General features: G+C 50.7%; 1 protein-coding gene across 9 annotated transcripts in view; it reads left to right on the plus strand.

Annotated features, from left to right (window-relative positions):
• LOC139259631 (tensin-1-like) overlaps nucleotides 1-26,094 on the plus strand; it is an 875,917-nt gene that overhangs the window by 736,113 nt on the left and 113,710 nt on the right. For 8 of the 9 annotated variants that reach the window (XM_070875129.1, XM_070875130.1, XM_070875132.1 and 5 more), the window contains one exon: nucleotides 1,389-1,472. The exons of the other annotated variant lie outside the window; for it this stretch is intronic. In XM_070875129.1, the coding sequence (XP_070731230.1) occupies nucleotides 1,389-1,472 (84 nt within the window). The remainder of the gene's footprint in view (nucleotides 1-1,388; nucleotides 1,473-26,094) is intronic. 9 annotated transcript variants of the gene reach the window in all.

A 26,094-nucleotide genomic window follows, 5' to 3' on the forward strand; every position in this document is an offset into this window, starting at 1 on the left:
ACTGAGAGACACCCGTCAGTGTACAGATATCTCCCTGAGGGAGAGGGACTGAGAGACACCAGTCAGTGTACAGATATCTCCCTGAGGGAGAGGGACTGAGAGACACCAGTCAGTGTACAGATATCTCCCTGAGGGAGAGGGGACTGAGAGACACCCGTCAGTGTACAGATATCTCCCTGAGGGAGAGGGACTGAGAGACACCAGTCAGTGTACAGATATCTCCCTGAGGGAGAGGGGACTGAGAGACACCCGTCAGTGTACAGATATCTCCCTGAGGGAGAGGGACTGAGAGACACCAGTCAGTGTACAGATATCTCCCTGAGGGAGAGGGACTGAGAGACACCCGTCAGTGTACAGATATCTCCCTGAGAGAGGGGACTGAGAGACACCAGTCAGTGTACAGATATCTCCCTGAGGGAGAGGGACTGAGAGACACCAGTCAGTGTACAGATATCTCCCTGAGGGAGAGGGGACTGAGAGACACCAGTCAGTGTACAGATATCTCCCTGAGGGAGAGGGGACTGAGAGACACCAGTCAGTGTACAGATATCTCCCTGAGAGAGGGGACTGAGAGACAACAGTCAGTGTACAGATATCTCCCTGAGGGAGAGGGACTGAGAGACACCAGTCAGTGTACAGATATCTCCCTGAGGGAGAGGGGACTGAGAGACACCAGTCAGTGTATAGATATCTCCCTGAGGGAGAGGGGACTGAGAGACACCAGTCAGTGTACAGATATCTCCCTGAGGGAGAGGGGAGTGAGAGACACCAGTCAGTGTACAGATATCGCCCTGAGGGAGAGGGACTGAGAGACACCAGTCAGTGTACAGATATCTCCCTGAGGGAGAGGGGACTGAGAGACACCCGTCAGTGTACAGATATCTCCCTGAGGGAGAGGGGACCGAGACACCAGTCAGTGTACAGATATCTCCCTGAGGGAGAGGGGGACTGAGAGACACCAGTCAGTGTACAGATATCGCCCTGAGGGAGAGGGGACTGAGAGACACCAGTCAGTGTACAGATATCTCCCTGAGGGAGAGGGGACTGAGAGACACCCGTCAGTGTACAGATATCTCCCTGAGGGAGAGGGGACCGAGACACCAGTCAGTGTACAGATATCTCCCTGAGGAAGAGGGACTGAGAGACACCAGTCAGTGTACAGATATCTCCCTGAGGAAGAGGGACTGAGAGACACCAGTCAGTGTACAGATATCTCCCTGAGGAAGAGGGACTGAGAGACACCAGTCAGTATACAGATGCAGACCTGTTTTGTTCCGTTGAAATGCATCTCCCTTCCATCTTTCATTGCCTTCTCTCAGCGTCCATTGCTGCTCTGTCTGTGCTCTGCTCTCCATCATGGGACTCTCTCCTTTCCTCCTTTCCCGCAGAATACAACGCCAGGATCCGGGGTATCTGGCATGGCATCAATCTCTCTCCATCCTTCCAGCGTCAGAGGTCACACTCCTTCTCTGGTTTGTTCCTGCTACTTGCCAAGCTCTGTCTGCATGCTACCACCGTACTCCCACCCTGCTACCCGACTGCATGTTCTGCCGTTTCTGGTCCGTAGTGTCGGCATATTGACACAGTCCTGTTGGAGCAGCTTGCTCATCACTCAGCTCAGAGCAGCCATCGTTACCCTGATAAAAACATCCCTAACGTTCAAAACAGGGCCCTGGGGGAGACTCTCTATAACAGGGCCCTGGGGGAGACTCTCTCTATAACAGGGCCCTGGGGGAGACTCTCTCTATAACAGGGCCCTGGGGGAGACTCTCTCTATAACAGGGCCCTGGGGGAGACTCTCCCTGTAACAGGGCCCTGGGGGAGACTCTCTCTATAACAGAGCCCTGGGGGAGACTCTCTCTATAACAGGGCCCTGGGGGAGACTCTCTCTATAACAGGGCCCTGGGGGAGACTCTCTCTATAACAGGGCCCTGGGGGAGACTCTCTCTATAACAGGGCCCTGGGGGAGACTCTCTCTATAACAGGGCCCTGGGGGAGACTCTCTCTATAACAGGGCCCTGGGGGAGACTCTCTCTATAACAGGGCCCTGGGGGAGACTCTCTCTATAACAGGGCCCTGGGGGAGACTCTCTCTGTAACAGGGCCCTGGGGGAGACTCTCTCTATAACAGAGCCCTGGGGGAGACTCTCTCTATAACAGGGCCCTGGGGGAGACTCTCTCTATAACAGGGCCCTTGGGGAGACTCTCTCTATAACAGAGCCCTGGTGGAGACTCTCTCTATAACAGGGCCCTGGGGGAGACTCTCTCTATAACAGGGCCCTGGGGGAGACTCTCTCTATAACAGGGCCCTGGGGGAGACTCTCTATAAAAACAGCACTAAATTTTTATTCATTTTCATTCAAGAGTGATGTACCTGCCCTGGGAGTGTTTGATGGGACAGTGTAGAGGGAGCTTTACTCTGTATCTAACCCCCTGTACCTGCCCTGGGAGTGTTTGATGGGACAGTGTAGAGGGAGCTTTAATCTGTATCTAACCCCATGCTGTACCTGCCCTGGGAGTGTTTGATGGGACAGTGTAGAGGGAGCTTTACTCTGTATCTAACCCCCTGTACCTGCCCTGGGAGTGTTTGATGGGACAGTGTAGAGGGAGTTTTACTCTGTATCTAACCCCCTGTACCTGCCCTGGGAGTGTTTGATGGGACAGTGTAGAGGGAGCTTTAATCTGTATCTAACCCTATGCTGTACCTGCCCTGGGAGTGTTTGATGGGACAGTGTAGAAGGAGCTTTACTCTGTATCTAACCCCCTGTACCTGCCCTGGGAGTGTTTGATGGGACAGTGTAGAAGGAGTTTTACTCTGTATCTAACCCTATGCTGTACCTGCCCTGGGAGTGTTTGATGGGACAGTGTAGAGGGAGCTTTACTCTGTATCTAACCCCGTGCTGTACCTGCCCTGGGAGTGTTTGATGGGACAGTGTAGAGGGAGCTTTACTCTGTATCTAACCCCCTGTACCTGCCCTGGGAGTGTTTGATGGGACAGTGTAGAAGGAGTTTTACTCTGTATCTAACCCTATGCTGTACCTGCCCTGGGAGTGTTTGATGGGACAGTGTAGAGGGAGCTTTACTCTGTATCTAACCCCGTGCTGTACCTGCCCTGGGAGTGTTTGATGGGACAGTGTAGAGGGAGCTTTACTCTGTATCTAACCCCCTGTACCTGCCCTGGGAGTGTTTGATAGGACAGTGTAGAAGGAGTTTTACTCTGTATCTAACCCTGTGCTGTACCTGCCCTGGGAGTGTTTGATGGGACAGTGTAGAGGGAGCTTTACTCTGTATCTAACCCCGTGCTGTACCTGCCCTGGGAGTGTTTGATGGGACAGTGTAGAGGGAGCTTTACTCTGTATCTAACCCCCTGTACCTGCCCTGGGAGTGTTTGATAGGACAGTGTAGAAGGAGTTTTACTCTGTATCTAACCCTGTGCTGTACCTGCCCTGGGAGTGTTTGATGGGACAGTGTAGAGGGAGTTTTACTCTGTATCTAACCCCCTGTACCTGCCCTGGGAGTGTTTGATGGGACAGTGTAGAGGGAGTTTTACTCTGTATCTAACCCATGCTGTACCTGCCCTGGGAGTGTTTGATGGGACAGTGTAGAGGGAGTTTTACTCTGTATCTAACCCTGTGCATAGTTTGCCTTCTCATCAGTTACAGCACGTCGTTGTAGTCGTTTGTGGCACGAGGTTTGGGACATGTCTGAAGGATGTGAGATGGCACGAGATAAATATAATTTACGTAGAATTACACCGGATATACGGCCCAGAAACAGGCCGTTCGGCCCAACCAGTCCATGCCGGTGTTTATGCTCCACTCGAGCCTCCTCTCGTCCTTCCACAACTAACTCTATCAGCATAACCCTCTCTATTCCCTTCTCCCTCATATACTTGTCCAGCCTCCCCTTAAATACATCGACACTATTCGCCTCAACCCCTCCCTGTGGCAGCGAGTTCCACATTCTCACCGCTCTCCGGGTAAAGAAGTTTCTCCTGAATTCCCCATTGGATTTCTTGGTGACGATTTTATATTGATGGCCCCTAGTTCTGGTCTTCCCCACAAGTGGAAACTCTCTGTATCCACTCTGTCAAAACCTTTCATCATTTTAAAGACCTCGATTTGATCACCCCTCAGCCACCTATTTTCAATCGAAAAGAGAACCAGCCAAACAAAATATTTTTTTTCAGCAAAGTTCTACTCAAATTGAACTGGCAGACAGGCCGAGGATTGAATGTTCCCGTCATATTCACGTCCGAAAGTTGCAGGACGCAGCAGTTTGTGGAGGTGCTGAATGAGGGGAGTGTGGGTTTAAGCGCAAGCTTGATCGAGATGGGCCGAATGGCTTTATCTTTATAGTTCCACAGGTGGCCGCAGCCCTGCTTACACCCTCCAGCTATGAGTGAGCCTCGGGGCAGTGAAGTACTGGCCTGACTGCTCCACCACAGGGGCGTCAACACCGAGCTCGATCCTGTTCACGCACACTTGCCGGGAGACTGAGTGGGGGCTTTAAACCCAGGCCCACCCTGCCCTCCCTAATGGTCTCCTCCTCCCCCCACCCCTCCGCACACGCCGGTCTCCCAAATGGGCTCTTCCCTGCCCCGCCCTCCCTAATGGTCTCCTGCTCCTCCCACCCCGCCTTCCCTCTCCACCCCCCCTCCCCCCCCACTCTCCCTCTGGCCTCTCTCCCCCCCGCCACCCACCTCACCCCCACCCCCCCCCCCACCCTCCCTCTGGCCTCTCTCCCCTCCACCCCACCCTCACCCCCACCCCACCCCGCCCCCCCCCCACCCTCCCTCTGGCCTCTCTCTCCCCCGTCCCCCCCTTCTCACTCCCACCCCACCCCGCCCTCCCTCTGGCCTCTCTCCCCTCCGCCCCCCCTCTCACCCCCACCCCCCCCCGCCCTTCCTCTGGCCTCTCTCTCCCCCGCCCCCCCCTCTCACCCCCACCCCACCCCGCCCCCTCCCCCACCCTCCCTCTGGTCTCTCTGCCCCCGCTCTCCCTTTGCCTCCCTCTACCCCCGCCCCCCCCTCCCCCCGTACACCCCGTGCAGAGCAGTGAGAAAGACATCTTCTGTCCTTGTCCCTGCAAACCTTTCCATTCAGCGAGGACTGTCTCCGTCAGCAGCCTGACATTTGATGCCCTGCTTCCCCCGGCATTCTTTCTGGTTCCGATTCATCAGAATTTTCTCTTTCTGCGTCCTTGGCCTCTCAAACAGTTCTTTCTCTAAATTAATTTAAATTCCGTTGGGCCCTGGCGATGCCCCCACAAGCCAGCGGCAGATTATTTTTTTGTTGTAGCTTAAATGGCAGGAATGAAAGCCTCAGCCTTTCAGGAGGAATCCGAAATCCGCTGTCGGACATATCAGCCTTTGTGTCGATCCACACCCCCCACTCTCAGCAAATCTCCGCACACTGCGCTCTGCCAGACTGGGGCCTTGTTCCATTCAGCAACCGCTCACATTTTAATATTCTCCCCGCTGTCACAGGGAATGAAACAGTTTCTTAAAGGGGAAGCAATGGGAGCTGAGCTGTTACGGGGAGACGCCAGGGGTCATTCTCCGTACAGCACAGAAGGTTAAGGGGAGATTTAATAAAGGTGTTCAAAATCAAACGTGCTTTTGATAAAGCAGATACAGAAACTGTTCCCTCTGGCTGGAGGGTTGATAACCAGAGGACACAAATCAGGATAATTCAGGGTTCGGGTTAGAACCAGAGGGGAGATGAAGACAATTTTAACCAATAAGGGAATTAAGGGTTACGGGGAGCGGGCGGGTAAGTGGAGCTGAGTCCACGGCCAGATCAGCCATGATCTTGTTGAATGGCGGAGCAGGCTCGAGGGGCTAGATGGCCTACTCCTGTTCCTAATTCTTATGTTCTTATGTTCTTATTAATGTTGGGGAAGTCTAGAACCAGGGGTCACAGTCTAAGGATAAGTGGTTTAGGACTGAGATGAGGATAAATCTCTTCACCCAGAGAGTGGTGAACCTGTGGAATTCTCTACCACAGAAAGTTGTTGAGGCCAATTCACTAAATATATTCAAAAAGGAGTTAGATGTAGTCCTTACTACTAGGGGGATCAAGGGGTATGGTGAGAAAGCAGGAATGGGGTACTGAAGTTGCATGTTCAGACATGATCTTATTGAATGGTGGTGCAGGCTCGAAGGGCCGAATGGCCTACTCCTGCACCTATTTTCTATGTTTCTATGTTTCTTTAGGGTAGCGACTTGCCAGGACCTGTAATACGCTGCCTGCCTGAAAGGATGGTGGCAACAGACACATGAATACCTTTCAAAAGGGGATTGGATAAATACTTGACTGGGAAAAAGTTGCAGGGCTCTGAGCAAAGAGCAGGCGGATCGGCCTAATTGGATCCTCTGTCACAGGGCCGGCACAGGCATGATGGGCCGAATGGCTTGCTCTGTGTGCTGGGAGTGTTTGATGGGACAGTGTAGAGGGAGCTTTACTCTGTATCTAACCCCCTGTACCTGCCCTGGGAGTGTTTGATGGGACAGTGTAGAGGGAGCTTTACTCTGTATCTAACCCTGTGCTGTACCTGCCCTGGGAGTGTTTGATGGGACAGTGTAGAGGGAGCTTTACTCTGTATCTAACCCCGTGCTGTACCTGCCCTGGGAGTGTTTGATGGGACAGTGTAGAGGGAGCTTTACTCTGTATCTAACCCCGTGCTGTAACTGCCCTGGGAATGTTTGATGGGACAGTGTAGAGGGGGCAAAAAGGCACTTTTTAAAAATTGTTCACGGGATGTGGGCGTTGCTGGCAAGGCCGGCATTTATTGCCCATCCCTAATTGTCCCGGGAAGGTGGTGGTGAGCTGCCTTCTTGAACCGCTGCAGTCCGTGTGGTGAAGGTGCTCCACAGTGCTGTTAGGGAGAGAGTTCCAGGATTGTGACCCAGCGACGATGAAGGAATGGCCAATATATTTCCAAGTCAGTATAGTGTGTGTCTTAGAACATAAGAACATAAGAAATAGGAGCAGGAGTCGGCCATACAGCCCCTCGAGCCTGCTCCGCCATTCAATAAGATCATGGCTGATCTGATCACGGACTCAGCTCCACTTCCCCGCCCGCTCCCCATAATCCTTCACTCCCATGTTGCTGAAAGATCTGTCTATCTCCGCCTTAAATATATTCAGTGACCCAGCCTCCACAGCTCTCTGGGGCAGAGAATTCCACAGATTTACAGCCTTCTGAGAGAAGTAGTACTCGGTAAAATAATGGGACCAAAGGCGGACAAGTCCCCTGGACCTGATGCCTTACATCGGTTGCATTGGTTGTAATCTACCAAAATTCCCGGGATTCTGGGGAGGTCCCAGCGGAATGGAAAACTGCAAATGTAACGCCCCTATTTAAAAAAGGAGGCAGACAAAAAGCAGGAAACTATAGACCAGTTAGCCTAACATCTGTGGTTGGGAAATGCTGGAGTCCATTATTAAAGAAGCAGTAGCAGGACATTTGGAAAAGCAAAATTCACTCAGGCAGAGTCAGCATGGATTTATGAAAGGGAATCATCTTTGACAAATTTGCTGGAGTTCTTTGAGGATGTATCGCGCAGGGTGGATAAGGGGGAACCAGTGGATGTGGTGTATTTGGATTTCCAGAAGGCATTCGATAAGGTGCCACATTAAAGGTTACTACACAAGATAAAAGTTCACGGGATCGGGGGTAATATATTAGCATGGATAGAGGATTGGTTAACTTACAGAGAACAGAGAGTCGGGATAAATGGGTCATTTTCCGGTTGGCAATCAGGAACTAGTGGGGTGCCGCAGAGATCAGTGCTGGGACCCCAACTATTTACAATCTATATTATCATCATCATAGGCAGTCCCTTGAAACGAGGATGACTTGCTTCCATGCCAAATAAGGATAAGTTCACGGGTGTTCCAATGAAGGACCTAATATTCCAGATCCCGAACTCCATGTTGAAGGGTGGAAGATCCCTGTGCGTGGATTGTTTAACGTGGGGTGACCGTTGCACACCAGCCACCACACGGGGCTTGACAGAGCGAGGTCTTGGTCCAGTGGCAAGGGTTAACCAGAACAACTGGAGACCTGCTCTGCTGCACGGACCCAGTGCGCACATATCGCACAGTGTGGGCTGGGCCGTGCTGCCCCTGGGCCCTCGCCTCTTCTGGGCCCCAGATTCACACCTCTCCTGGTCACTTCCCTCGAGGGACTCTTGCTGCTCCTTCGCCCCTCCTGCTGTGTCTGTCCGCACTGCAATCAGCGACCTGGCTTTGTAGCCATCCCCTCCTGCAGCACGCGCTGCTCCCTGCAGTGGTATACCGCCGCGCGCTGCTCCCTGCAGTGGTATACCGCCCCGCGCTGCTCCCTGCAGTGGTATACCGCCGCGCGCTGCTCCCTGCAGTGGTATACCGCCCCGCGCTGCTCCCTGCAGTGGTATACCGCCGCACGCTGCTCCCTGCAGTGGTATACCGCCCCGCGCTGCTCCCTGCAGTGGTATACCGCCGCGCGCTGCTCCCTGCAGTGGTATACCGCCGCACGCTGCTCCCTGCAGTGGTATACCGCCGCACGCTGCTCCCTGCAGTGGTATACCGCCGCGCGCTGCTCCCTGCAGTGGTATACCACCGCACGCTGCTCCCTGCAGTGGTATACCGCCGCGCGCTGCTCCCTGCAGTGGTATACCGCCGCACGCTGCTCCCTGCAGTGGTATACCGCCGCGCGCTGCTCCCTGCAGTGGTATACCGCCCCACGCTGCTCCCTGCAGTGGTATACCGCCGCACGCTGCTCCCTGCAGTGGTATACCGCCACGCGCTGCTCCCTGCAGTGGTATACCGCCGCGCGCTGCTCCCTGCAGTGGTATACCGCCCCACGCTGCTCCCTGCAGTGGTATACCGCCGCACGCTGCTCCCTGCAGTGGTATACCGCCGCGCGCTGCTCCCTGCAGTGGTATACCGCCGCGCGCTGCTCCCTGCAGTGGTATACCGCCCCACGCTGCTCCCTGCAGTGGTATACCGCCGCACGCTGCTCCCTGCAGTGGTATACCGCCACACGCTGCTCCCTGCAGTGGTATACCGCCGCACGCTGCTCCCTGCAGTGGTATACCACCGCGCGCTGCTCCCTGCAGTGGTATACCGCCGTACGCTGCTCCCTGCACTGGTATACTGCCGCACGCTGCTCCCTGCAGTGGTATACTGCCGCACGCTGCTCCCTGCAGTGGTATACCGCCGTACGCTGCTCCCTGCACTGGTATACTGCCGCACGCTGCTCCCTGCAGTGGTATACTGCCGCACGCTGCTCCCTGCAGTGGTATACCGCCACACGCTGCTCCCTGCAGTGGTATACCGCCGCGCGCTGCTCTCTCTTCCACTAGTCAGTCGAAATGAGAATGACCTGGATGAAGGGACCGAGTGTAATGTAGCCAAGTTTGCTGACGATACAAAGATGGGTGGCAAAGCAATGTGTGAGGAGGACACAAAGAATCTGCAAAGGGATATAGACAGGCTAAGTGAGTGGGTAAAAATTTGGCAGATGGAGTACAATGTGGGAAAATGTGAGGCTATTCACTTTGGCAGAAATAATAGAAAAACAAATTATAATTTAAATGGAGAAAGATTGCAAAGTGCTGCAGTACAGCGGGACCTGGGGGTCCTTGTGCATGAAACACAACAAGTTAGTATGCAGGTACAGCAAGTGATCAGGAAGGCCAATGGAATGTTCGCATTTATTGCAAGGGGGATAGAGTATAAAAGCAGAGAAGTCCTGCTACAACTGTACAGGGTATTGGTGAGGCCACACCTGGAGTACTGCGTGCAGTTTTGGTCTCCATATTTATGAAAGGATATACTTGCTTTGGAGACAGTTCAGAGAAGGTTCACTCGGTTGATTCCGGGGATGAGGGGGTTGACTTTTGAGTCCACCCTGTTCATTACATCCTCAAAGAACTCCAGCAAATTTATCAAACATGACTTCCCCTTCATAAATCCATGCTGACTCTGCCTGACCGAATTTTGCTTTTCCAAATGTCCTGCTACTGCTTCTTTAATAATGGACTCCAGCATTTTCCCAACCACAGATGTTAGGCTAACTGGTCTATAGTTTCTTGCTTTTTGTCTCCCTCCTTTTTTAAAGAGGGGTGTTACATTTGCAGTTTTCCAATCTGCTGGTATCTCCCCAGAATCCCGGGAATTTTGGTAAATTACAACCAATGCATCGACTATCCCTGCCGCTGCTTACATAGAAACATAGAAAATAGGTGCAGAAGTAGGCCATTCGGCCCTTCGAGCCTGCACCGCCATTCAATGAGTTCATGGCTGAACATGCAACTTCAGTACCCCATTTCTGCTTTCTTGTCATACCCCTTGATCCCTTTAGCCATAAGGGCCATATCTAACTCCCTTTTCAATATATCCAATGAACTGGCATCAACAACTCTCTGCGGCAGGGAATTCCACAGGTTAACAACTCTGAGTGAAGAAGTTTCTTCTCATCTCAGTCCTAAACGGCCTCCCCCTTATCCTTAGACTGTGACCCCTGGTTCTGGACTTCCCCAACATCGGGAACATTCTTCCTGCATCTAACCTGTCCAGTCCCGTCAGAATTTTATATGTTTCTATGAGATCCCCTCTCATCCTTCTAAACTCCAGTGAATAAAGGCCCAGTCAATCCAGTCTCTCCTCATATGTCAGTCCTGCCATCCCGGGAATCAGTCTGGTGAACCTTCGCTGCACACCCTCAACAGCAAGAATGTCCATCCTCAGATTAGGAGACCAAAACTGAACACAATATTCCAGGTGAGGCCTCACCAAGGCCCATTTCAACAGCAGTAAGACCTCCCTGCTCCTATACTCAAATCCCCTAGCTATGAAGGCCAACATACCATTTGCCTTCTTCACCGCCTGCTGTACCTGTATGTCAACTTTCAGTGACTGATGAACCATGACACCCAGGTCTCGTTGCACCTCCCCTTTTCCTAATCTGCCGCCATTCAGATAATATTCTGCCTTCGTGTTTTTGCCCCCAAAATGGATAACCTCACATTTATCCACATTATACTGCATCTGCCATGCATTTGCCCACTCACCTAACCTATCCAAGTCACTCTGCAGCCTCATAGCATCCTCCTCACAGCTCACACCGCCACCCAGCTTAGTGTCATCTGGAGATATTACACTCAATTCCTTCATCTAAATCTTTGATGTATATTGTAAAGAGCTGGGGTCCCAGCACTGAGCCCTGCGGCACCCCACTAGTCACTGCCTGCCATTCTGAAAAGGACCCGTTTATCCCAACTCTCTGCTTCCTGTCTGCCAACCAGTTCTCTATCCACGTCAGTACATTACCCCCAATACCATGTGCTTTAATTTTGCACACCAATCTCTTGTGTGGGACCTTGTCAAAAGCCTTTTGAAAGTCCAAATACACCACATCCACTGGTTCTCCCTTGTCCACTCTACCAGTTATATCCTCAAAAAATTCCAGAAGGTCCGTCAAGCATGATTTCCCTTTTATAAATCCTTGCTGACTTGGACCGATCCTGTCACTGCTTTCCAAGTGCGCTGCTATTTCACCTTTAACAATTGATTCCAACATTTTCCCCACTACTGATGTCAGGCTAACCGGGCATCAAACAGGAAATTAGGGGTGCATGCAATAAAGGTGCAGCAGTTATCATGGGTGACTTTAATATGCATACAGATTGGGCTAACCAAACTGGAAGCAATACGGTGGAGGAGGATTTCCTGGAGTGCATAAGGGATGGTTTTCTAGACCAATATGTCGAGGAACCAACTAGAGGGGAGGCCATCTTAGACTGGGTGTTGTGTAATGAGAGAGGATTAATTAGCAATCTCGTTGTGCGAGGCCCCTTGGGGAAGAGTGACCATAATATGGTGGAATTCTACATTAGGATGGAGAATGAAACAGTTAATTCAGAGACCATGGTCCAGAACTTAAAGAAGGGTAACTTTGAAGGTATGAGGCATGAATTGGCTAGGATAGATTGGTGAATGATACTTAAGGGGTTGACAGTGGATGGGCAATGGCAGACATTTAGAGACCGCATGGATGAACTACAACAATTGTACATCCCTGTCTGGCGTAATAATAAAAAAGGGAAGGTGGCTCAACCGTGGCTATCAAGGGAAATCAGGGATAGTATTAAAGCCAAGGAAGTGGCATACAAATCGGCCAGAAATAGCAGCGAACCCGGGGACTGGGAGAAATTTAGAACTCAGCAGAGGAGGACAAAGGGTTTGATTAGGGCAGGGAAAATGGAGTACGAGAGGAAGCTTGCAGGGAACATTAAAACGGACTGCAAAAGCTTCTATAGATATGTAAAGAGAAAAAGGTTAGTAAAGACAAACATAGGTCCCCTGCAGTCAGAATCAGGGGAAGTCATAACGGGGAACAAAGAAATGGCAGACCAATTGAACAAGTACCTTGGTTCGGTATTCACTAAGGAGGATACAAACAACCTTCCGGATATAAAAGGGGTCAGAAGGTCTAGTAAGAAGGAAGAACTGAGGGAAATCCTTATTAGTCGGGAAATTGTGTTGGGGAAATTGATGGGATTGAAGGCCGATAAATCCCCAGGGCCTGATGATCTGCATCCCAGAGTACTTAAGGAGATGGCCTTGGAAATAGTGGATGCATTGACAGTCATTCTCCAACAGTCTATCGACTCTGGATCAGTTCCTATCGAGTGGAGGGTAGCCAATGTAACCCCACTTTTTAAAAAAGGAAGGAGAGAGAAAACAGGTAATTATAGACCGGTTAGCCTGACATCAGTAGTGGGGAAAATGTTGGAATCAATCATTAAGGATGAAATAGCAGCGCATTTGGAAAGCAGTGACAGGATCAGTCCAAGTCATCATGGATTTATGAAAGGGAAATCATGCTTGACGAATCTTCTCGAATTTTTTGAGGATGTAACTAGCAGAGTAGACAAGGGAGAACCAGTGGATGTGGTGTATTTGGACTTTCAAAAGGCTTTTGACAAGGTCCCGCACACGAGATTGGTGTGCAAAATCAAAGCGCATGGTAATGGCGGTAATGTACTGACGTGGATAGAGAATTGGTTGGCAGACAGGAAGCAGAGAGTCGGGATAAACGGGTCCTTTTCAGAATGGCAGGCAGTGACTAGTGGAGTGCCGCAGGACTCATTGCTGGGACCCCAGCTCTTTACAATATACATTAACGATTTAGATGAAGGAATTGAGAGTAATATCTCCAAGTTTGCAGATGACACTAAGCTGGGTGACGGTGTGAGCTGTGAGGAGGACGCTAAGAGGCTGCAGGGTAACTTGGACAGGTTAGATGAGTGGGCAAATGCCTGGCAGATGCAGTATAATGTGGATAAATGTGAGGTTATCCATTTTGGGGGCAAAAACACGAAGCCAGAATATTATCTGAATGGCGGCAGATTAGGAAAAGGGAAGGTGCAACGAGACCTGGGTATTATGGTTCATCAGTCATTGAAAGTTGGCATGCAGGTACAACAGGCGGTGAAGAAAGCAAATGGTATGTTGGCCTTCATAGCTAGGGGATTTGAGTATAGGAGCAGGGAGGTCTTATTGCAGTTGTACAGGGCCTTGGTGAGGTCTCACCTGGAATATTGTGTTCAGTTTTGGTCTCCTAATCTGAGGAAGGACGTTCTTGCTATTGAGGGAGTGCAGCGAAGGTTCACCAGACTGATTCCAGGGATGGCTGGACATATGAGGAGAGACTGGATCAACTGGGCCTGTATTCACTTGAGTTTAGAAGGATGAGAGGGGATTTCATAGAAATATATAAGATTCTGACGGGACTGGACAGGTTAGATGCGGGAAGAATGTTCCCGATGTTGGGGAAGTCCAGAACCAGGGGACATAGTCTCAGGATAAGGGGTAAGCCATTTAGGACCGAGATGAGGGGAAACTTCTTCACCCAGAGAGTTGTTAACCTGTGGAATTCCCTGCTGCAGAGAGTTGTTGATGCCAGTTCATTGGATATATTCAAGAGGGAGTGAGATATGGCCCTTACGGCTAAAGGGATCAAGGGGTATGGAGAGAAAGCAGGAAAGGGATACTGAGGTGAATGATCAGCCATGATCTTATTGAATGGTGGTGCAGGCTCGAAGGGCCGAATGGCCTACTCCTGCTTCTATTTTCGATTTTTCTATATTTGTAAAATATTTGTTCAAAGTCTCCACCATTTCCCTGTTTCCTATTATTAATTCCCCAGTCTCATGCTGTCAATGTTTACTTTAGCTACTCGTTTCCTTTTTATATACCTGTAGAAGCTCTGAATATCTGTTTTTATATTTCTTGCTAGTTTACTCTCATAAGCTATCTTCTCTCTGTCATTCTTTTAGTCGTCCTTTGCTGGTTTCTAAAAATTTCCCAATCCTCTGGCCTTCCCCTGTTGGTCACAACATTGAATGCCTTTGTTTTCAATTTGATACAATACTTTACTTCCTTAGTTAGCCACAGATAGTTCATCCTTCTCTTAGAGTCTTTCTTTCTCATCTGAAGATATATCTTTGCTGAGAGCTATGAAATATCTCCTTTAATATTTGCCACTGCTTTTCTACAATCTTGCCCGTTAACATATTTTCCCAGTCCACTTTAACCAACTCTGCCTTCACACCTTTGCAATTACCTTTATTTAAGTTCAGGATACGAGTTTGAGACCGAGCTTTCTCACCCTCAAACTGAATTTGAAATTCTATCACGCTATGAAGATTCTTCACGACGAGATAATTAATTAATCCAGCCTCGTTACACAGTACCAGATCTAAAATAGCCTGTTCCTTGGTTGGTTCCACAATGTATTGTTCCAAGAAACCATCCCACATTTACTGTATGAACTCTCCCTCCAGGCCACCTTTACCGACTTGATTTGTCCAATCAATATGAAGATTAAAATCGCCCATGATTATTGCATTACCTTTCTTACAAGCCTCCATTATTTCTTGATTTATACTTTGCCCTGCAGTGTGCCTACTGTTAGGGGGCCAGTAGACCACTCCCATCAGTGACTTCTTTCCCTTATTATTTCTTATCTCCACCCAAACTGATTCTACATCTCGATCTTCTGAGCCAATATCATTTCTCACTGCTGCACTGATCTCATCCCTTAGTAACAGAGCTACCCCACCTCCTTTTCCTTTCTGCCTATCCTTATGAAATGGCAAATACCCCTGAATATTCAGTTCCCACCCTTGGCCACCTTGCTTCACATCTAATGTCAATCAGAACATACCCATTTATTTCTAGTTGTGCTGTCAACTCATCTATCTTGTTACGAATGCTGCCTGTATTCAGATATAAAGCTTTTAATTTTGTCTTATGTGTATACGCTCTGTCCCTTCCTGTCACACTCTGATTATCTTTACCCCTACCACTACCCTGTACTTTTTCCTTCAGCTTTCTCTTTGATTTTTTAAATTGCTACTCACCGGATCTTCCCCCCCCACCGCACAACGATTTAGTTTAAAGCCCTATCTACAGCCCGAGTTATTTGATTCGCCAGGACACCGGCCCCAGCCTGGTTCAAGTGAAGCCCATCCCGACGGAACAGCTCCCTCTTCTCCCAGTACTGATGCCAGTGCACCATGAATTGAAACCCATTTCTCCCACACCACTCTTTGACCCACCTGTTCATCTCTCTGATCCTGTTTACCCTATGCAAATTTGCTCATGGCTCAGGTAGTAATCCAGAGATTTGTGGTTCTGCTGTTTAATTTAGCCCCGAGCTGCTCATACTCTCTCAGCAGAACCTCTTTCTTGGTCCGACCTCTGTCATTGGTACCCACGTGGACCACGACAGCTGGATCTTTCCCCTCCCACTCCCATGGCTGATCTTCGACCTCAGCTCCACTTCCCTGCCCTAGCCCCATGTCCCTTGATTCCCACTGCCCTCCGGGTAGACTGAGGTCGATAGATTTTTTTGTGGGGTGAGGGTATCAAGGGATATAGAACAAAAACGGACAATTGGAGTTGAGGTGCAGATCAGGACGATTCCCCTCGCTGGGGAATCTAAAACAAGGGGGCATAGTCTCAGAATAAGGGGCCGCCCATTTAAAACTGAGATGAGGAGGAATTTCTTCTCAGAGGGTTGTAAATCTGTGGAATTCTCTGCCCCAGAGAGCTGTGGAGGCTGGGTCACTGAATATATTTAAGGCGGAGATAGACAGATTTTTGAATGATAAGGGAGTAAAGGGTTATGGGGGGTGGGCGGGGAAGTGGAGCTGAGTCCATGATCGGATCAGCCATGATCTTGTTGAATGGCGGAGCAGGCTCGAGGGGCCGAATGGCCGACTCCTGCTCCTACTGCTTGTGTGTTGCTACGCTCAGTGACCCATTCTCTGGGAACGTTGCAATTGTTTTGATGTGATTAAGATCTGCTCTGCTTCCGTTTTGAGCTGGTGATAGAACGGCACCTGTTGCATGTCAGTCACTGAGTCATTTCTCCGAGCCTTGCCTGGGATTTACATTCACATCCATTCTGTCTGTGATTGTTAGTCAAGGAACGGGGAGACCATGGAGCACTGCTTACTGTATCAGCACCGACAATTCAGATATAGGGCCCTGGCTTCCCCCAGTGGCCTCGAGCGTAACTGCACCACCACAGCCCCAGTTGCAATTGCACTCAGTATCTTACCTGCTCCTGAAACCAGGGATACTAACAGTTTGGATAGGAGCAGGGTCCATCTAGCCCGGCTGTCCACAGTATTCATAGAATTACAGACATTTACAGCACGGAAGGAGGCCATTCGGCCTGTCATGTCTGTGCCGCCAAGAGCTACCCGGCCTAATCCCACTTTCCAGCTCTCGGTCCATAGCCCTGCAGGTTACGGCACTTCAGGTGCACATCCAGGTACTGTTTAAATGTGGTGAGGGTTTCTGCCTCTACCACCCTTTCAGGCAGTGAGTTCCAGACCCTCACCACCCTCTGGGTGAAGACATTTCCCCTCAAATCCCCTCTAAACCTCCCCCCAATTACTTTAAATCTATGCCCCCTGGTTAGATCCTTCCTATCCACTCTATCTCGGCTCCTCAATTTTATACACCTCAATTAAATCTCCAAGGAAAACAGCCCCAGCCTATCCAATCTTTCCTCATAACTAAAATTCTCCAGTCCAGGCAACATTCTGGTAAATCTCCTCTGCACCCTCTCCAGTGCAATCACATCTTTCCTGTAATGCGGTGACCAGAACTGCACGCAGTACTCCAGCTGTGGCCTGACTCTATTCCCATGGTGCATACCCAATAACCCTTAATCCCATTTTTTGACCAGAACCTGCCAGTTCCTTCTTCAATTCTGTTACGGTTTCGTGCCCAACTGCCCATTCTTGGGATTTTGAGAATTTGAACTTAGTTTTTAAAGATCTGGAAATAAAAAAGCTGGCCAGTAAAAGTGACCATGAAGCTGTCGGATTGTCGTCAATACCCAACTGGTTCACTGATGTCCTTTAACCGGAAGAAAAGCTGCTGTTCTTACCCCGGTCTGGGCCTACATGTGACTCCAGTCCCACAGCAATGTGGTTGACTCTTAACTAATCTCTGGAGTGGCTTAGCAAGCCACTCGGTTGCATCAAACCTTAGAATAAGGCTCACCAGCACCTTCTCAGGGCAATACGCAATTCTCAGGGATAGGCAATAAATGGCATCCTCCCGGGATATGGGGAGAAGGTGGGTAGGTCGGGCAAAAAGACTTTGGGTCTGTTGCTCTCATAGCGTTTAGTTGTTGTGAAGGCCCGTATGTCGGTAAAGACCGGGCCCATGGCCCCCAGGAAGGGGGAGGCCGGCCGATTCCCTCCGCTGTACATTTCCTTTAACCTTTGCCGGCCGGTTGACCTGTCACCGGCTGCACTCCCAGATCTGTCGAGAAACTAGTCGGTGTTGAGAGAAGCCACAAGAAATTCCTCGGCCCCTGATCCCAGTTAATCGGCATTCCAGAAATGGCTGCATGAGCTGAGGAATGCTAACGTTGAACCCCTCGCTGCTCCGAGACTATTTATTTCATCAAAGGCTCTATTTGCAGCGTTCCCTGTGCTGTGTGATGGGCCGTGGTTGTTTCGTTACCCTGCAGCGATTGACACACATCAAACAACCTCCCAGGTCGAAAATACCCCGTGTCCCGTGAGCTCTCCCGGGCAGTTGGCGTTATTTATAACGTGTCCTCGGACTTTTATAAAGTGGAAATCGTGTCCCAGGAATTGCTGGTTCTGGGGGAGTGGTTTGGTGATAACCTGCACCTGCGAGTCTCACCCCTTCTCAGATTTGTTCCCATGGGGCAAAGATACTGTTCGGAAAATGGCTGGCATCACCCACCCTCACACCCAGCCCCTCCCCCCACACCTAGCCCCTCCCACATGCCTAGCCCCTCCCCCACACCTAGCCCCCACCCCAGACCCAGCCCCCAACCCACACCTAGCCCCTCCCCCCAAACCTAGCCCCTCCCCCATGCCTAGCCCCTCCCCCACATCTAGCCCCTCCCCCACACCCAGCCCCCACCCCACACCCAGCCCCCACCCCTCACCCAGCCCCCACCCCTCACCCAGCCCCCCCCATGCCTAGCCCCTCCCCCCAATGCCTAGCCCCTCCCCCCATGCCTAGCCCCTCCCCCCACACCCAGCCCCCACCCCACACCCAGCCCCTCCCCCCACACCCAGCACCCCCCACACCCAGCTCCCACCCCCCAGCCCCCCTCCCCCCCACGCCCTGCCCCTCTCCCACCACACCCTGCCCCTCCCCCCACACCCAGCACCCCCCCACACCCAGCCCCCCCCACACCGAGCCCCTAACCCCACACCTAGCCCCTACCCCCTCACGCCTAGCCCCTCCCCCCACACCTAGCCCCTTCACCCACACCCAGCCCCCACCCCACACACAGCCCCCCCACACACACAGCCCCTCCCACCCCACACCCAGCCCCTCCCACCCCATACCCAGCCCCTCCCCCCCACACCCAGCACCCCGCCACACCCAGCCCCCCCCACACCCAGCACCCACCCCACACCCAGCACCCCCCCCACAACAAGCCCCTCACCCCCCACCCCCCACACCCAGACCCTCCCCCCACACACAACCCCACACCCAACAACCAGGGGGCATAGATTTAAAGTAATTGGGGGGAGGATTAGAGGGGATTTGAGGGAAAATGTCTTCACCCAGAGGGCGGTGGGGGTCTGGAACTCACGGCCTGAAAGGGTGGTAGAGGCAGAAACCCTCACCACATTTAAACAGTACCTGGATGTGCACCTGAAGTGCCGTAACCTACAGGGCTATGGACCCAGAGCTGGAAAGTGGGATTAGGCTGGGTAGCTCTTGGTCGGCCGGCGCGGACACGATGGGCCGAATGGCTATTAAACGGGAATCCTTAATTCAATGTGGAGCATCCAAGGAGGAGCGTGGCAAGGCCATGCCCGCAGTGTCATCGCCCTCAATCTGCCCCGGTATTCTTGTGTAAGGACAGGTAGAGGAGTCTGTGCGGCCAATGGCAGAGTGATGGCATCTCGGATTCAGGGGACACAGTCTCAGGATAAGGGGTAAGCCATTTAGGACCGAGATGAGGAGAAACTTCTTCACTCAGAGTTGTTAACCTGTGGAATTCCCTGCCGCAGAGAGTTGTTGATGCCAGTTCATTGGATATATTCAAGAGGGAGTTAGATATGGCCCTTACGGCTAAAGGGATCAAGGGGTATGGCAAGAAAGCAGGAAAGGGGTACTAAGGGAATGATCAGCCATGATCTTATTGAATGGCGGTGCAGGCTCGAAGGGCCGAATGGCCCACTCCTGCACCTATTTTCCATGTTTCTATGTTTCTATGTCCATTCGGCAGGTTCCGGTTACAGTACACTAAATATTTACCGAGAACTAAATTGTTTATCCATTCAACTTTGTCAGCTCTGGAAAGGTCCCTGGCCGTGTGACATCCGGTTGCTCACACAGTGCTTTGTGTTAGTGTGTGGTGGCTGCCATAGGGACAAAGGAGACACAGTATATCATTGATGCCAAGTACGAAGCAGGCCGGAGGGAATAGAAAGCCTTGTTGTGCAGAGTTGAGACTTGGACAAGTTGAGGCTTGGGACAGTCCGGAATTTTCCATGAGTACCGAACACGTGAACAAGGAAGAGTGGAGGGAGGTGTGTGTGCAGAGGTGCTGGGCCTCAGCATTGTATTCAGGGTAAAGGGAGCCCGGATCGAAAAACTCAAGTATCCTGTTCTGAACCTCTGGGTCAGCAGTCACCCATTTTGTTAGAACCTTTCCCCACCGGACTTCCCAAGCTGCTTCACAGCCAGTGAGGGACTTTGGGAGCGCAGTCACTGTCGTAATGTGGGAAAAACAGCAGCCAATTTGTGCACAGCAAGCTCCCATAAACAGCAATGTGATCCGGTCTAGATAATCTGATGTTGTTTGAGGATAAATATTGGCCATGTCACCGGGGAGAGCTTTTCTGCTCGTCTTTGAACAGTGGCTCTGGGGTCTGTTAGATCCACCTACAAGGGCAGACAGGGCCTTTGTTTAACAACTCATCCGAAGGGCAGCATCTCTCACAGTGCAGTGTGCCCTCAGTACTGACCATCCAACAGTGCAACATGTCCTCAGTACTGACCATCCAACAGTACAACATGTCCTCAGTACTGACCATCCAACAGTACAACATGTCCTCAGTACTGACCATCCAACAGTACAACATGTCCTCAGTACTGACCATCCAACAGTGCAACATGTCCTCAGTACTGACCATCCAACAGTACAACATGTCCTCAGTACTGACCATCCAACAGTGCAACATGTCCTCAGTACTGACCATCCAACAGTGCAACATGTCCTCAGTACTGACCATCCAACAGTGCAACATGTCCTCAGTACTGACCATCCAACAGTACAACATGTCCTCAGTACTGACCATCCAACAGTACAACATGTCCTCAGTACTGACCATCCAACAGTACAACATGTCCTCAGTACTGACCATCCAACAGTACAACATGTCCTCAGTACTGACCATTCAACAGTACAACATGTCCTCAGTACTGACCATCCAACAGTACAACATGTCCTCAGTACTGACCATCCAACAGTACAACATGTCCTCAGTACTGACCATCCAACAGTACAACATGTCCTCAGTACTGACAATCCAACAGTGCAACATGTCCTCAGTACTGACCATCCAACAGTACAACATGTCCTCAGTACTGACCATCCAACAGTGCAACATGTCCTCAGTACTGACCATCCAACAGTACAACATGTCCTCAGTACTGACCATCCAACAGTACAACTTGTCCTCGGTACTGACCATCCAACAGTACAACATGTCCTCAGTACTGACCATCCAACAGTACAACATGTCCTCAGTACTGACCATCCAACAGTACAACATGTCCTCAGTACTGACCATCCAACAGTGCAACATGTCCTCAGTACTGACCATCCAACAGTACAACATGTCCTCAGTACTGACCATCCAACAGTGCAACATGTCCTCAGTACTGACCATCCAACAGTACAACATGTCCTCAGTACTGACCATCCAACAGTGCAACATGTCCTCAGTACTGACCATCCAACAGTACAACATGTCCTCAGTACTGACCATCCAACAGTACAACATGTCCTCAGTACTGACCATCCAACAGTGCAACATGTCCTCAGTACTGACCATCCAACAGTGCAACATGTCCTCAGTACTGACCATCCAACAGTGCAACATGTCCTCAGTACTGACCATCCAACAGTACAACATGTCCTCAGTACTGACCATCCAACAGTACAACATGTCCTCAGTACTGACCATCCAACAGTACAACATGTCCTCAGTACTGACCATCCAACAGTACAACATGTCCTCAGTACTGACCATCCAACAGTGCAACATGTCCTCAGTACTGACCATCCAACAGTGCAACATGTCCTCAGTACTGACCATCCAACAGTACAACATGTCCTCAGTACTGACCATCCAACAGTACAACATGTCCTCAGTACTGACCATCCAACAGTACAACATGTCCTCAGTACTGACCATCCAACAGTACAACATGTCCTCAGTACTGACCATCCAACAGTACAACATGTCCTCAGTACTGACCATCCAACAGTGCAACATGTCCTCAGTACTGACCATCCAACAGTACAACATGTCCTCAGTACTGACCATCCAACAGTGCAACATGTCCTCAGTACTGACCATCCAACAGTACAACATGTCCTCAGTAATGACCATCCAACAGTACAACATGTCCTCAGTACTGACCATTCAACAGTACAACATGTCCTCAGTACTGACCATCCAACAGTGCAACATGTCCTCAGTACTGACCATCCAACAGTACAACATGTCCTCAGTACTGACCATCCAACAATGCAACATGTCCTCAGTACTGACCATCCAACAGTACAACATGTCCTCAGTACTGACCATCCAACAATGCAACATGTCCTCAGTACTGACCATCCAACAGTACAACATGTCCTCAGTACTGACCATCCAACAATGCAACATGTCCTCAGTACTGACCATCCAACAGTACAACATGTCCTCAGTACTGACCATCCAACAATGCAACATGTCCTCAGTACTGACCATCCAACAGTACAACATGTCCTCAGTACTGACCATCCAACAATGCAACATGTCCTCAGTACTGACCATCCAACAATGCAGTGCTCAGTACCCAGTAATCGTGGCCGAGTGGTTAAGGCGATGAACGGGAAATCCATTGGGGTCTCCCCGAGGAGATTCAACCCCTGCCGACTACGGCTCTCAGTATTTTTTATTTCATTTGACAGCCCCTCCGACTGTGCGGCGCTCCCTCAGTACTGCCCCTCCGGCAGTGCGGCACTCCCTCAGTGCTGCCCCTCCGACAGTGCAGCACACCCTCAGTACTGTCCCTCCGACAGTGCGACACTCCCTCAGTCCTGTCCCTCCGACAGTGCGGCACTCCCTCAGTACTGCCCCTACGACAGTGCAGCACTCCCTCAGTACTGTCCCTCCGACAGTGCGGCACTCCCTCAGTACTGCCCCTACGACAGTGCAGCACTCCCTCAGTACTGTCCCTCCGACAGTGCGGCACTCCCTCAGTACTGCCCCTACGACAGTGCGGCACTCCCTCAGTACTGCCCCTCCGACAGTGCGGCGCTCCCTCAGTACTGCCCCTCCGACAGTGCGGCGCTCCCTCAGTACTGCCCCTCCGACAGTGCGGCGCTCCCTCAGTACTGCCCCTCCGACAGTGCGGCGCTCCCTCAGTACTGCCCCTCCGACAGTGCGGCGCTCCCTCAGTACTGCCCCTCCGACAGTGCGGCGCTCCCTCAGTACTGCCCCTCCGACAGTGCGGCGCTCCCTCAGTACTGCCCCTCCGACAGTGCGGCGCTCCCTCAGTACTGCACTGGAATACTGTGGGAACATTCAGTCCCCTCGAACCTGTTCGTGCATTCAATTAGACCATGACAGATTTGTTTCTGAACTCCATTTACCCGCCTTTGCCTTATATAGAAACATAGAAACATAAAATAGGTGCAGGAGTAGGCCATTCGGCCCTTCGAGCCTGCACCGCCATTCAATGAGTTCATGGCTGAACATGCAACTTCAGTACCCCCTTCCTGCTTTCTCACCATACCCAACAAAAATCTAGCGATCTCGGTTTTGAAAGTTTCAATCGACCCCCAGCATCCGCTTTCTTTCTGTGGGGAGAGCCTTCCCGATTTTCAATCCCCTTCGGGTATAGAAGTGATTCCTGAATTCATTCCTGAACTAGCTAGCTTTAATTTTAATGTTACGACCCACCAGAGGAAATAATTTCTGCACATTGACCCTCTGAAATGTTGTTCAGTACGCTGCTGGGGCTCGGAGCATGGCCGCACTGGCGGTCAGCGGACTGAGACTGGACGTGGCGGCAGCTTTCCTTCCTGGGATCTGATTGAGTATCTACACTGAAATGATTCCTAATTGAATGATGGAACAGGCTCGAGGGGCTGAATGGCCTCCTCCTGTTCCTGTGTAACAGGCTCGAGGGGCTGAATGGCCTCCTCCTGTTCCTGTGTAATAGGCTCGAGGGGCTGAATGGCCTCCTCCTGTTCCTGTGTAACAGGCTCGAGGGACTGAATGGCCTCCTCCTGTTCCTGTGTAACAGGCTCGAGGGGCTGAATGGCCTCCTCCTGTTCCTGTGTAACAGGCTCGAGGGGCTGAATGGCCTCCTCCTGTTCCTGTGTAACAGACTCGAGGGGCTGAATGGCCTCCTCCTGTTCCTGTGTAACAGGCTCGAGGGGCTGAATGGCCTCCTCCTGTTCCTAAAGAGGGAGCCCTCTGATTTTCAATGTGCATCCCTGGCGACTGTTGGTATGAGCAGGTTAGAGTGGTAGCCTATGGGAAAGATGGGGAAGTCGGAGATGAGTCACACTGGCGAGTAAAAGCACCTGTTCTCCGCTGCAGGAACCAGCGCTCAGCCCAAGCACAAGGCCTGAGTCACTGCACGTCAAGCAGTTACTTTTCTGACAGGCTGACCTCAGAGGTCAAAGGTCTTGGAGCGTGACCAGTTGCCTAAATAAAATCATCCTGATTGACGCAGGGACACAGGTGGGGCTGTTTGAAGATGACCTAAAAGTGCAACTATCAACCTATCTGGGTTAAATCTGGCAGAAAGAAGGTAAATGATCCCAGGGGACCATTGCCCACATCAATCCACTGTTTAAGTATGTCCCCTGGGAGAAGCATGCAAAGCACTTGGTTTTCTTCCATAGATCCCAAAGCAAAGACAGACTTGCATTTATATAGCGCCTTTCACAACCTCAGGACGTCCCAAAGCGCTTTACAGCCAATGAAGTACTTTTGGAGTGTAGTCACTGTTGTAATGTGGGAAACACAACAGACAATTTGCGCACAGCAAGCTCCCACAAACAGCGGTGTGATAATGAGTCGATAATCTGTTTTCGTGATATTGATATACCTTTGTTTAAGAAGGAAGAAAGGGATAGACCGAGTAATTACAGGCCTGTCAGCCTAACCTCAGTGGTGGGAAAATTACTGGAAAAAGTCCTGAAGGACAGGATAAATAAATCTTCACTTAGACACGGATTAATCAAGGACAGTCAGCATGGTTTTGTTAAGGGGAGGTTGTGTCTGACTAACTTGATTGAATTTTTCAAGGAGGTAACCAGGAGGGTCAATGAGGGCAGTGTGTACGATGTAGTGTATATGGATTTTAGCAAAGCTTTTGATAAGGGCCCACATAGCAGACTGGTCATGAAAGTAAAAGCCCATGGGATCCAGGGCAAAGTGGCAAGTTGGATCCAAAATTGGCTCAGAGGCAAGAAGCAAAGGGTAATGGTCGATGGGTGTTTTTATGACTGTAAGGCTGTATCCAGTGGGGTTCCCCAGGCTCAGTACTGGGTCCCTTGTTTTTTGTGGTATATAATCAATGATTTAGACTTGAATATAGGGGATATGATTAAGAAGTTTGAAGATGATACAAAAATTGGCCGTGTGGTTGATGATGAAAAAGAAAGCTGCAGACTGCAGGAAGATATCGATGTACTGGTCAGGTGGGCAGAGCAGTGGCAAATGGAATCCAGAGAAGTGTGAGGTAATGCATTTGGGGAGGTCTAACAAGGCAAGGGAATACACATTAAATGGTAGGACACTGAGAAGTGTAGAGGAACAAAGGGACCTGGGAGTGCAGGTCCACAGATCCCTGAAGGTAGCAGGCCAGGTAGATAAGGTGGTTAAGAAGGCATACGGAATACTTGCCTTTATTAGTCGAGGCATAGAATGCAAGAGCAGGGAGGTTATGCTTGAACTGTGTAAAACACTGGTTAGGCCACAGCTGGAGTACTGCGTGCAGTTCTGGTCACCACATTAAAGGAAGGATGTGATTGTACTGGAGAGGGTACAGAGGAGATTTACGAGGATGTTGCCGAGACTGGAGAATTTTGCTTATGAGGAAAGATTGGATAGGCTGGATCTGTTTTCTTTGGAACAGAGGAGACTGAGGGGAGACCTGATTGAGGTGTATAAAATTATGAGGGGCCTGGATAGAGTGGATAGGAAGGACCTGTTTCCCTTAGCAGAGGGGTCAACAACGAGGGGGCAGAGATTTAAAGTAATTGGGGGGAGGTTTAGAGGG

The sequence above is a fragment of the Pristiophorus japonicus genome, chromosome 3 (assembly GCF_044704955.1).
Source record: "Pristiophorus japonicus isolate sPriJap1 chromosome 3, sPriJap1.hap1, whole genome shotgun sequence".
Classification (NCBI taxonomy): Eukaryota; Metazoa; Chordata; class Chondrichthyes; family Pristiophoridae; genus Pristiophorus; species Pristiophorus japonicus.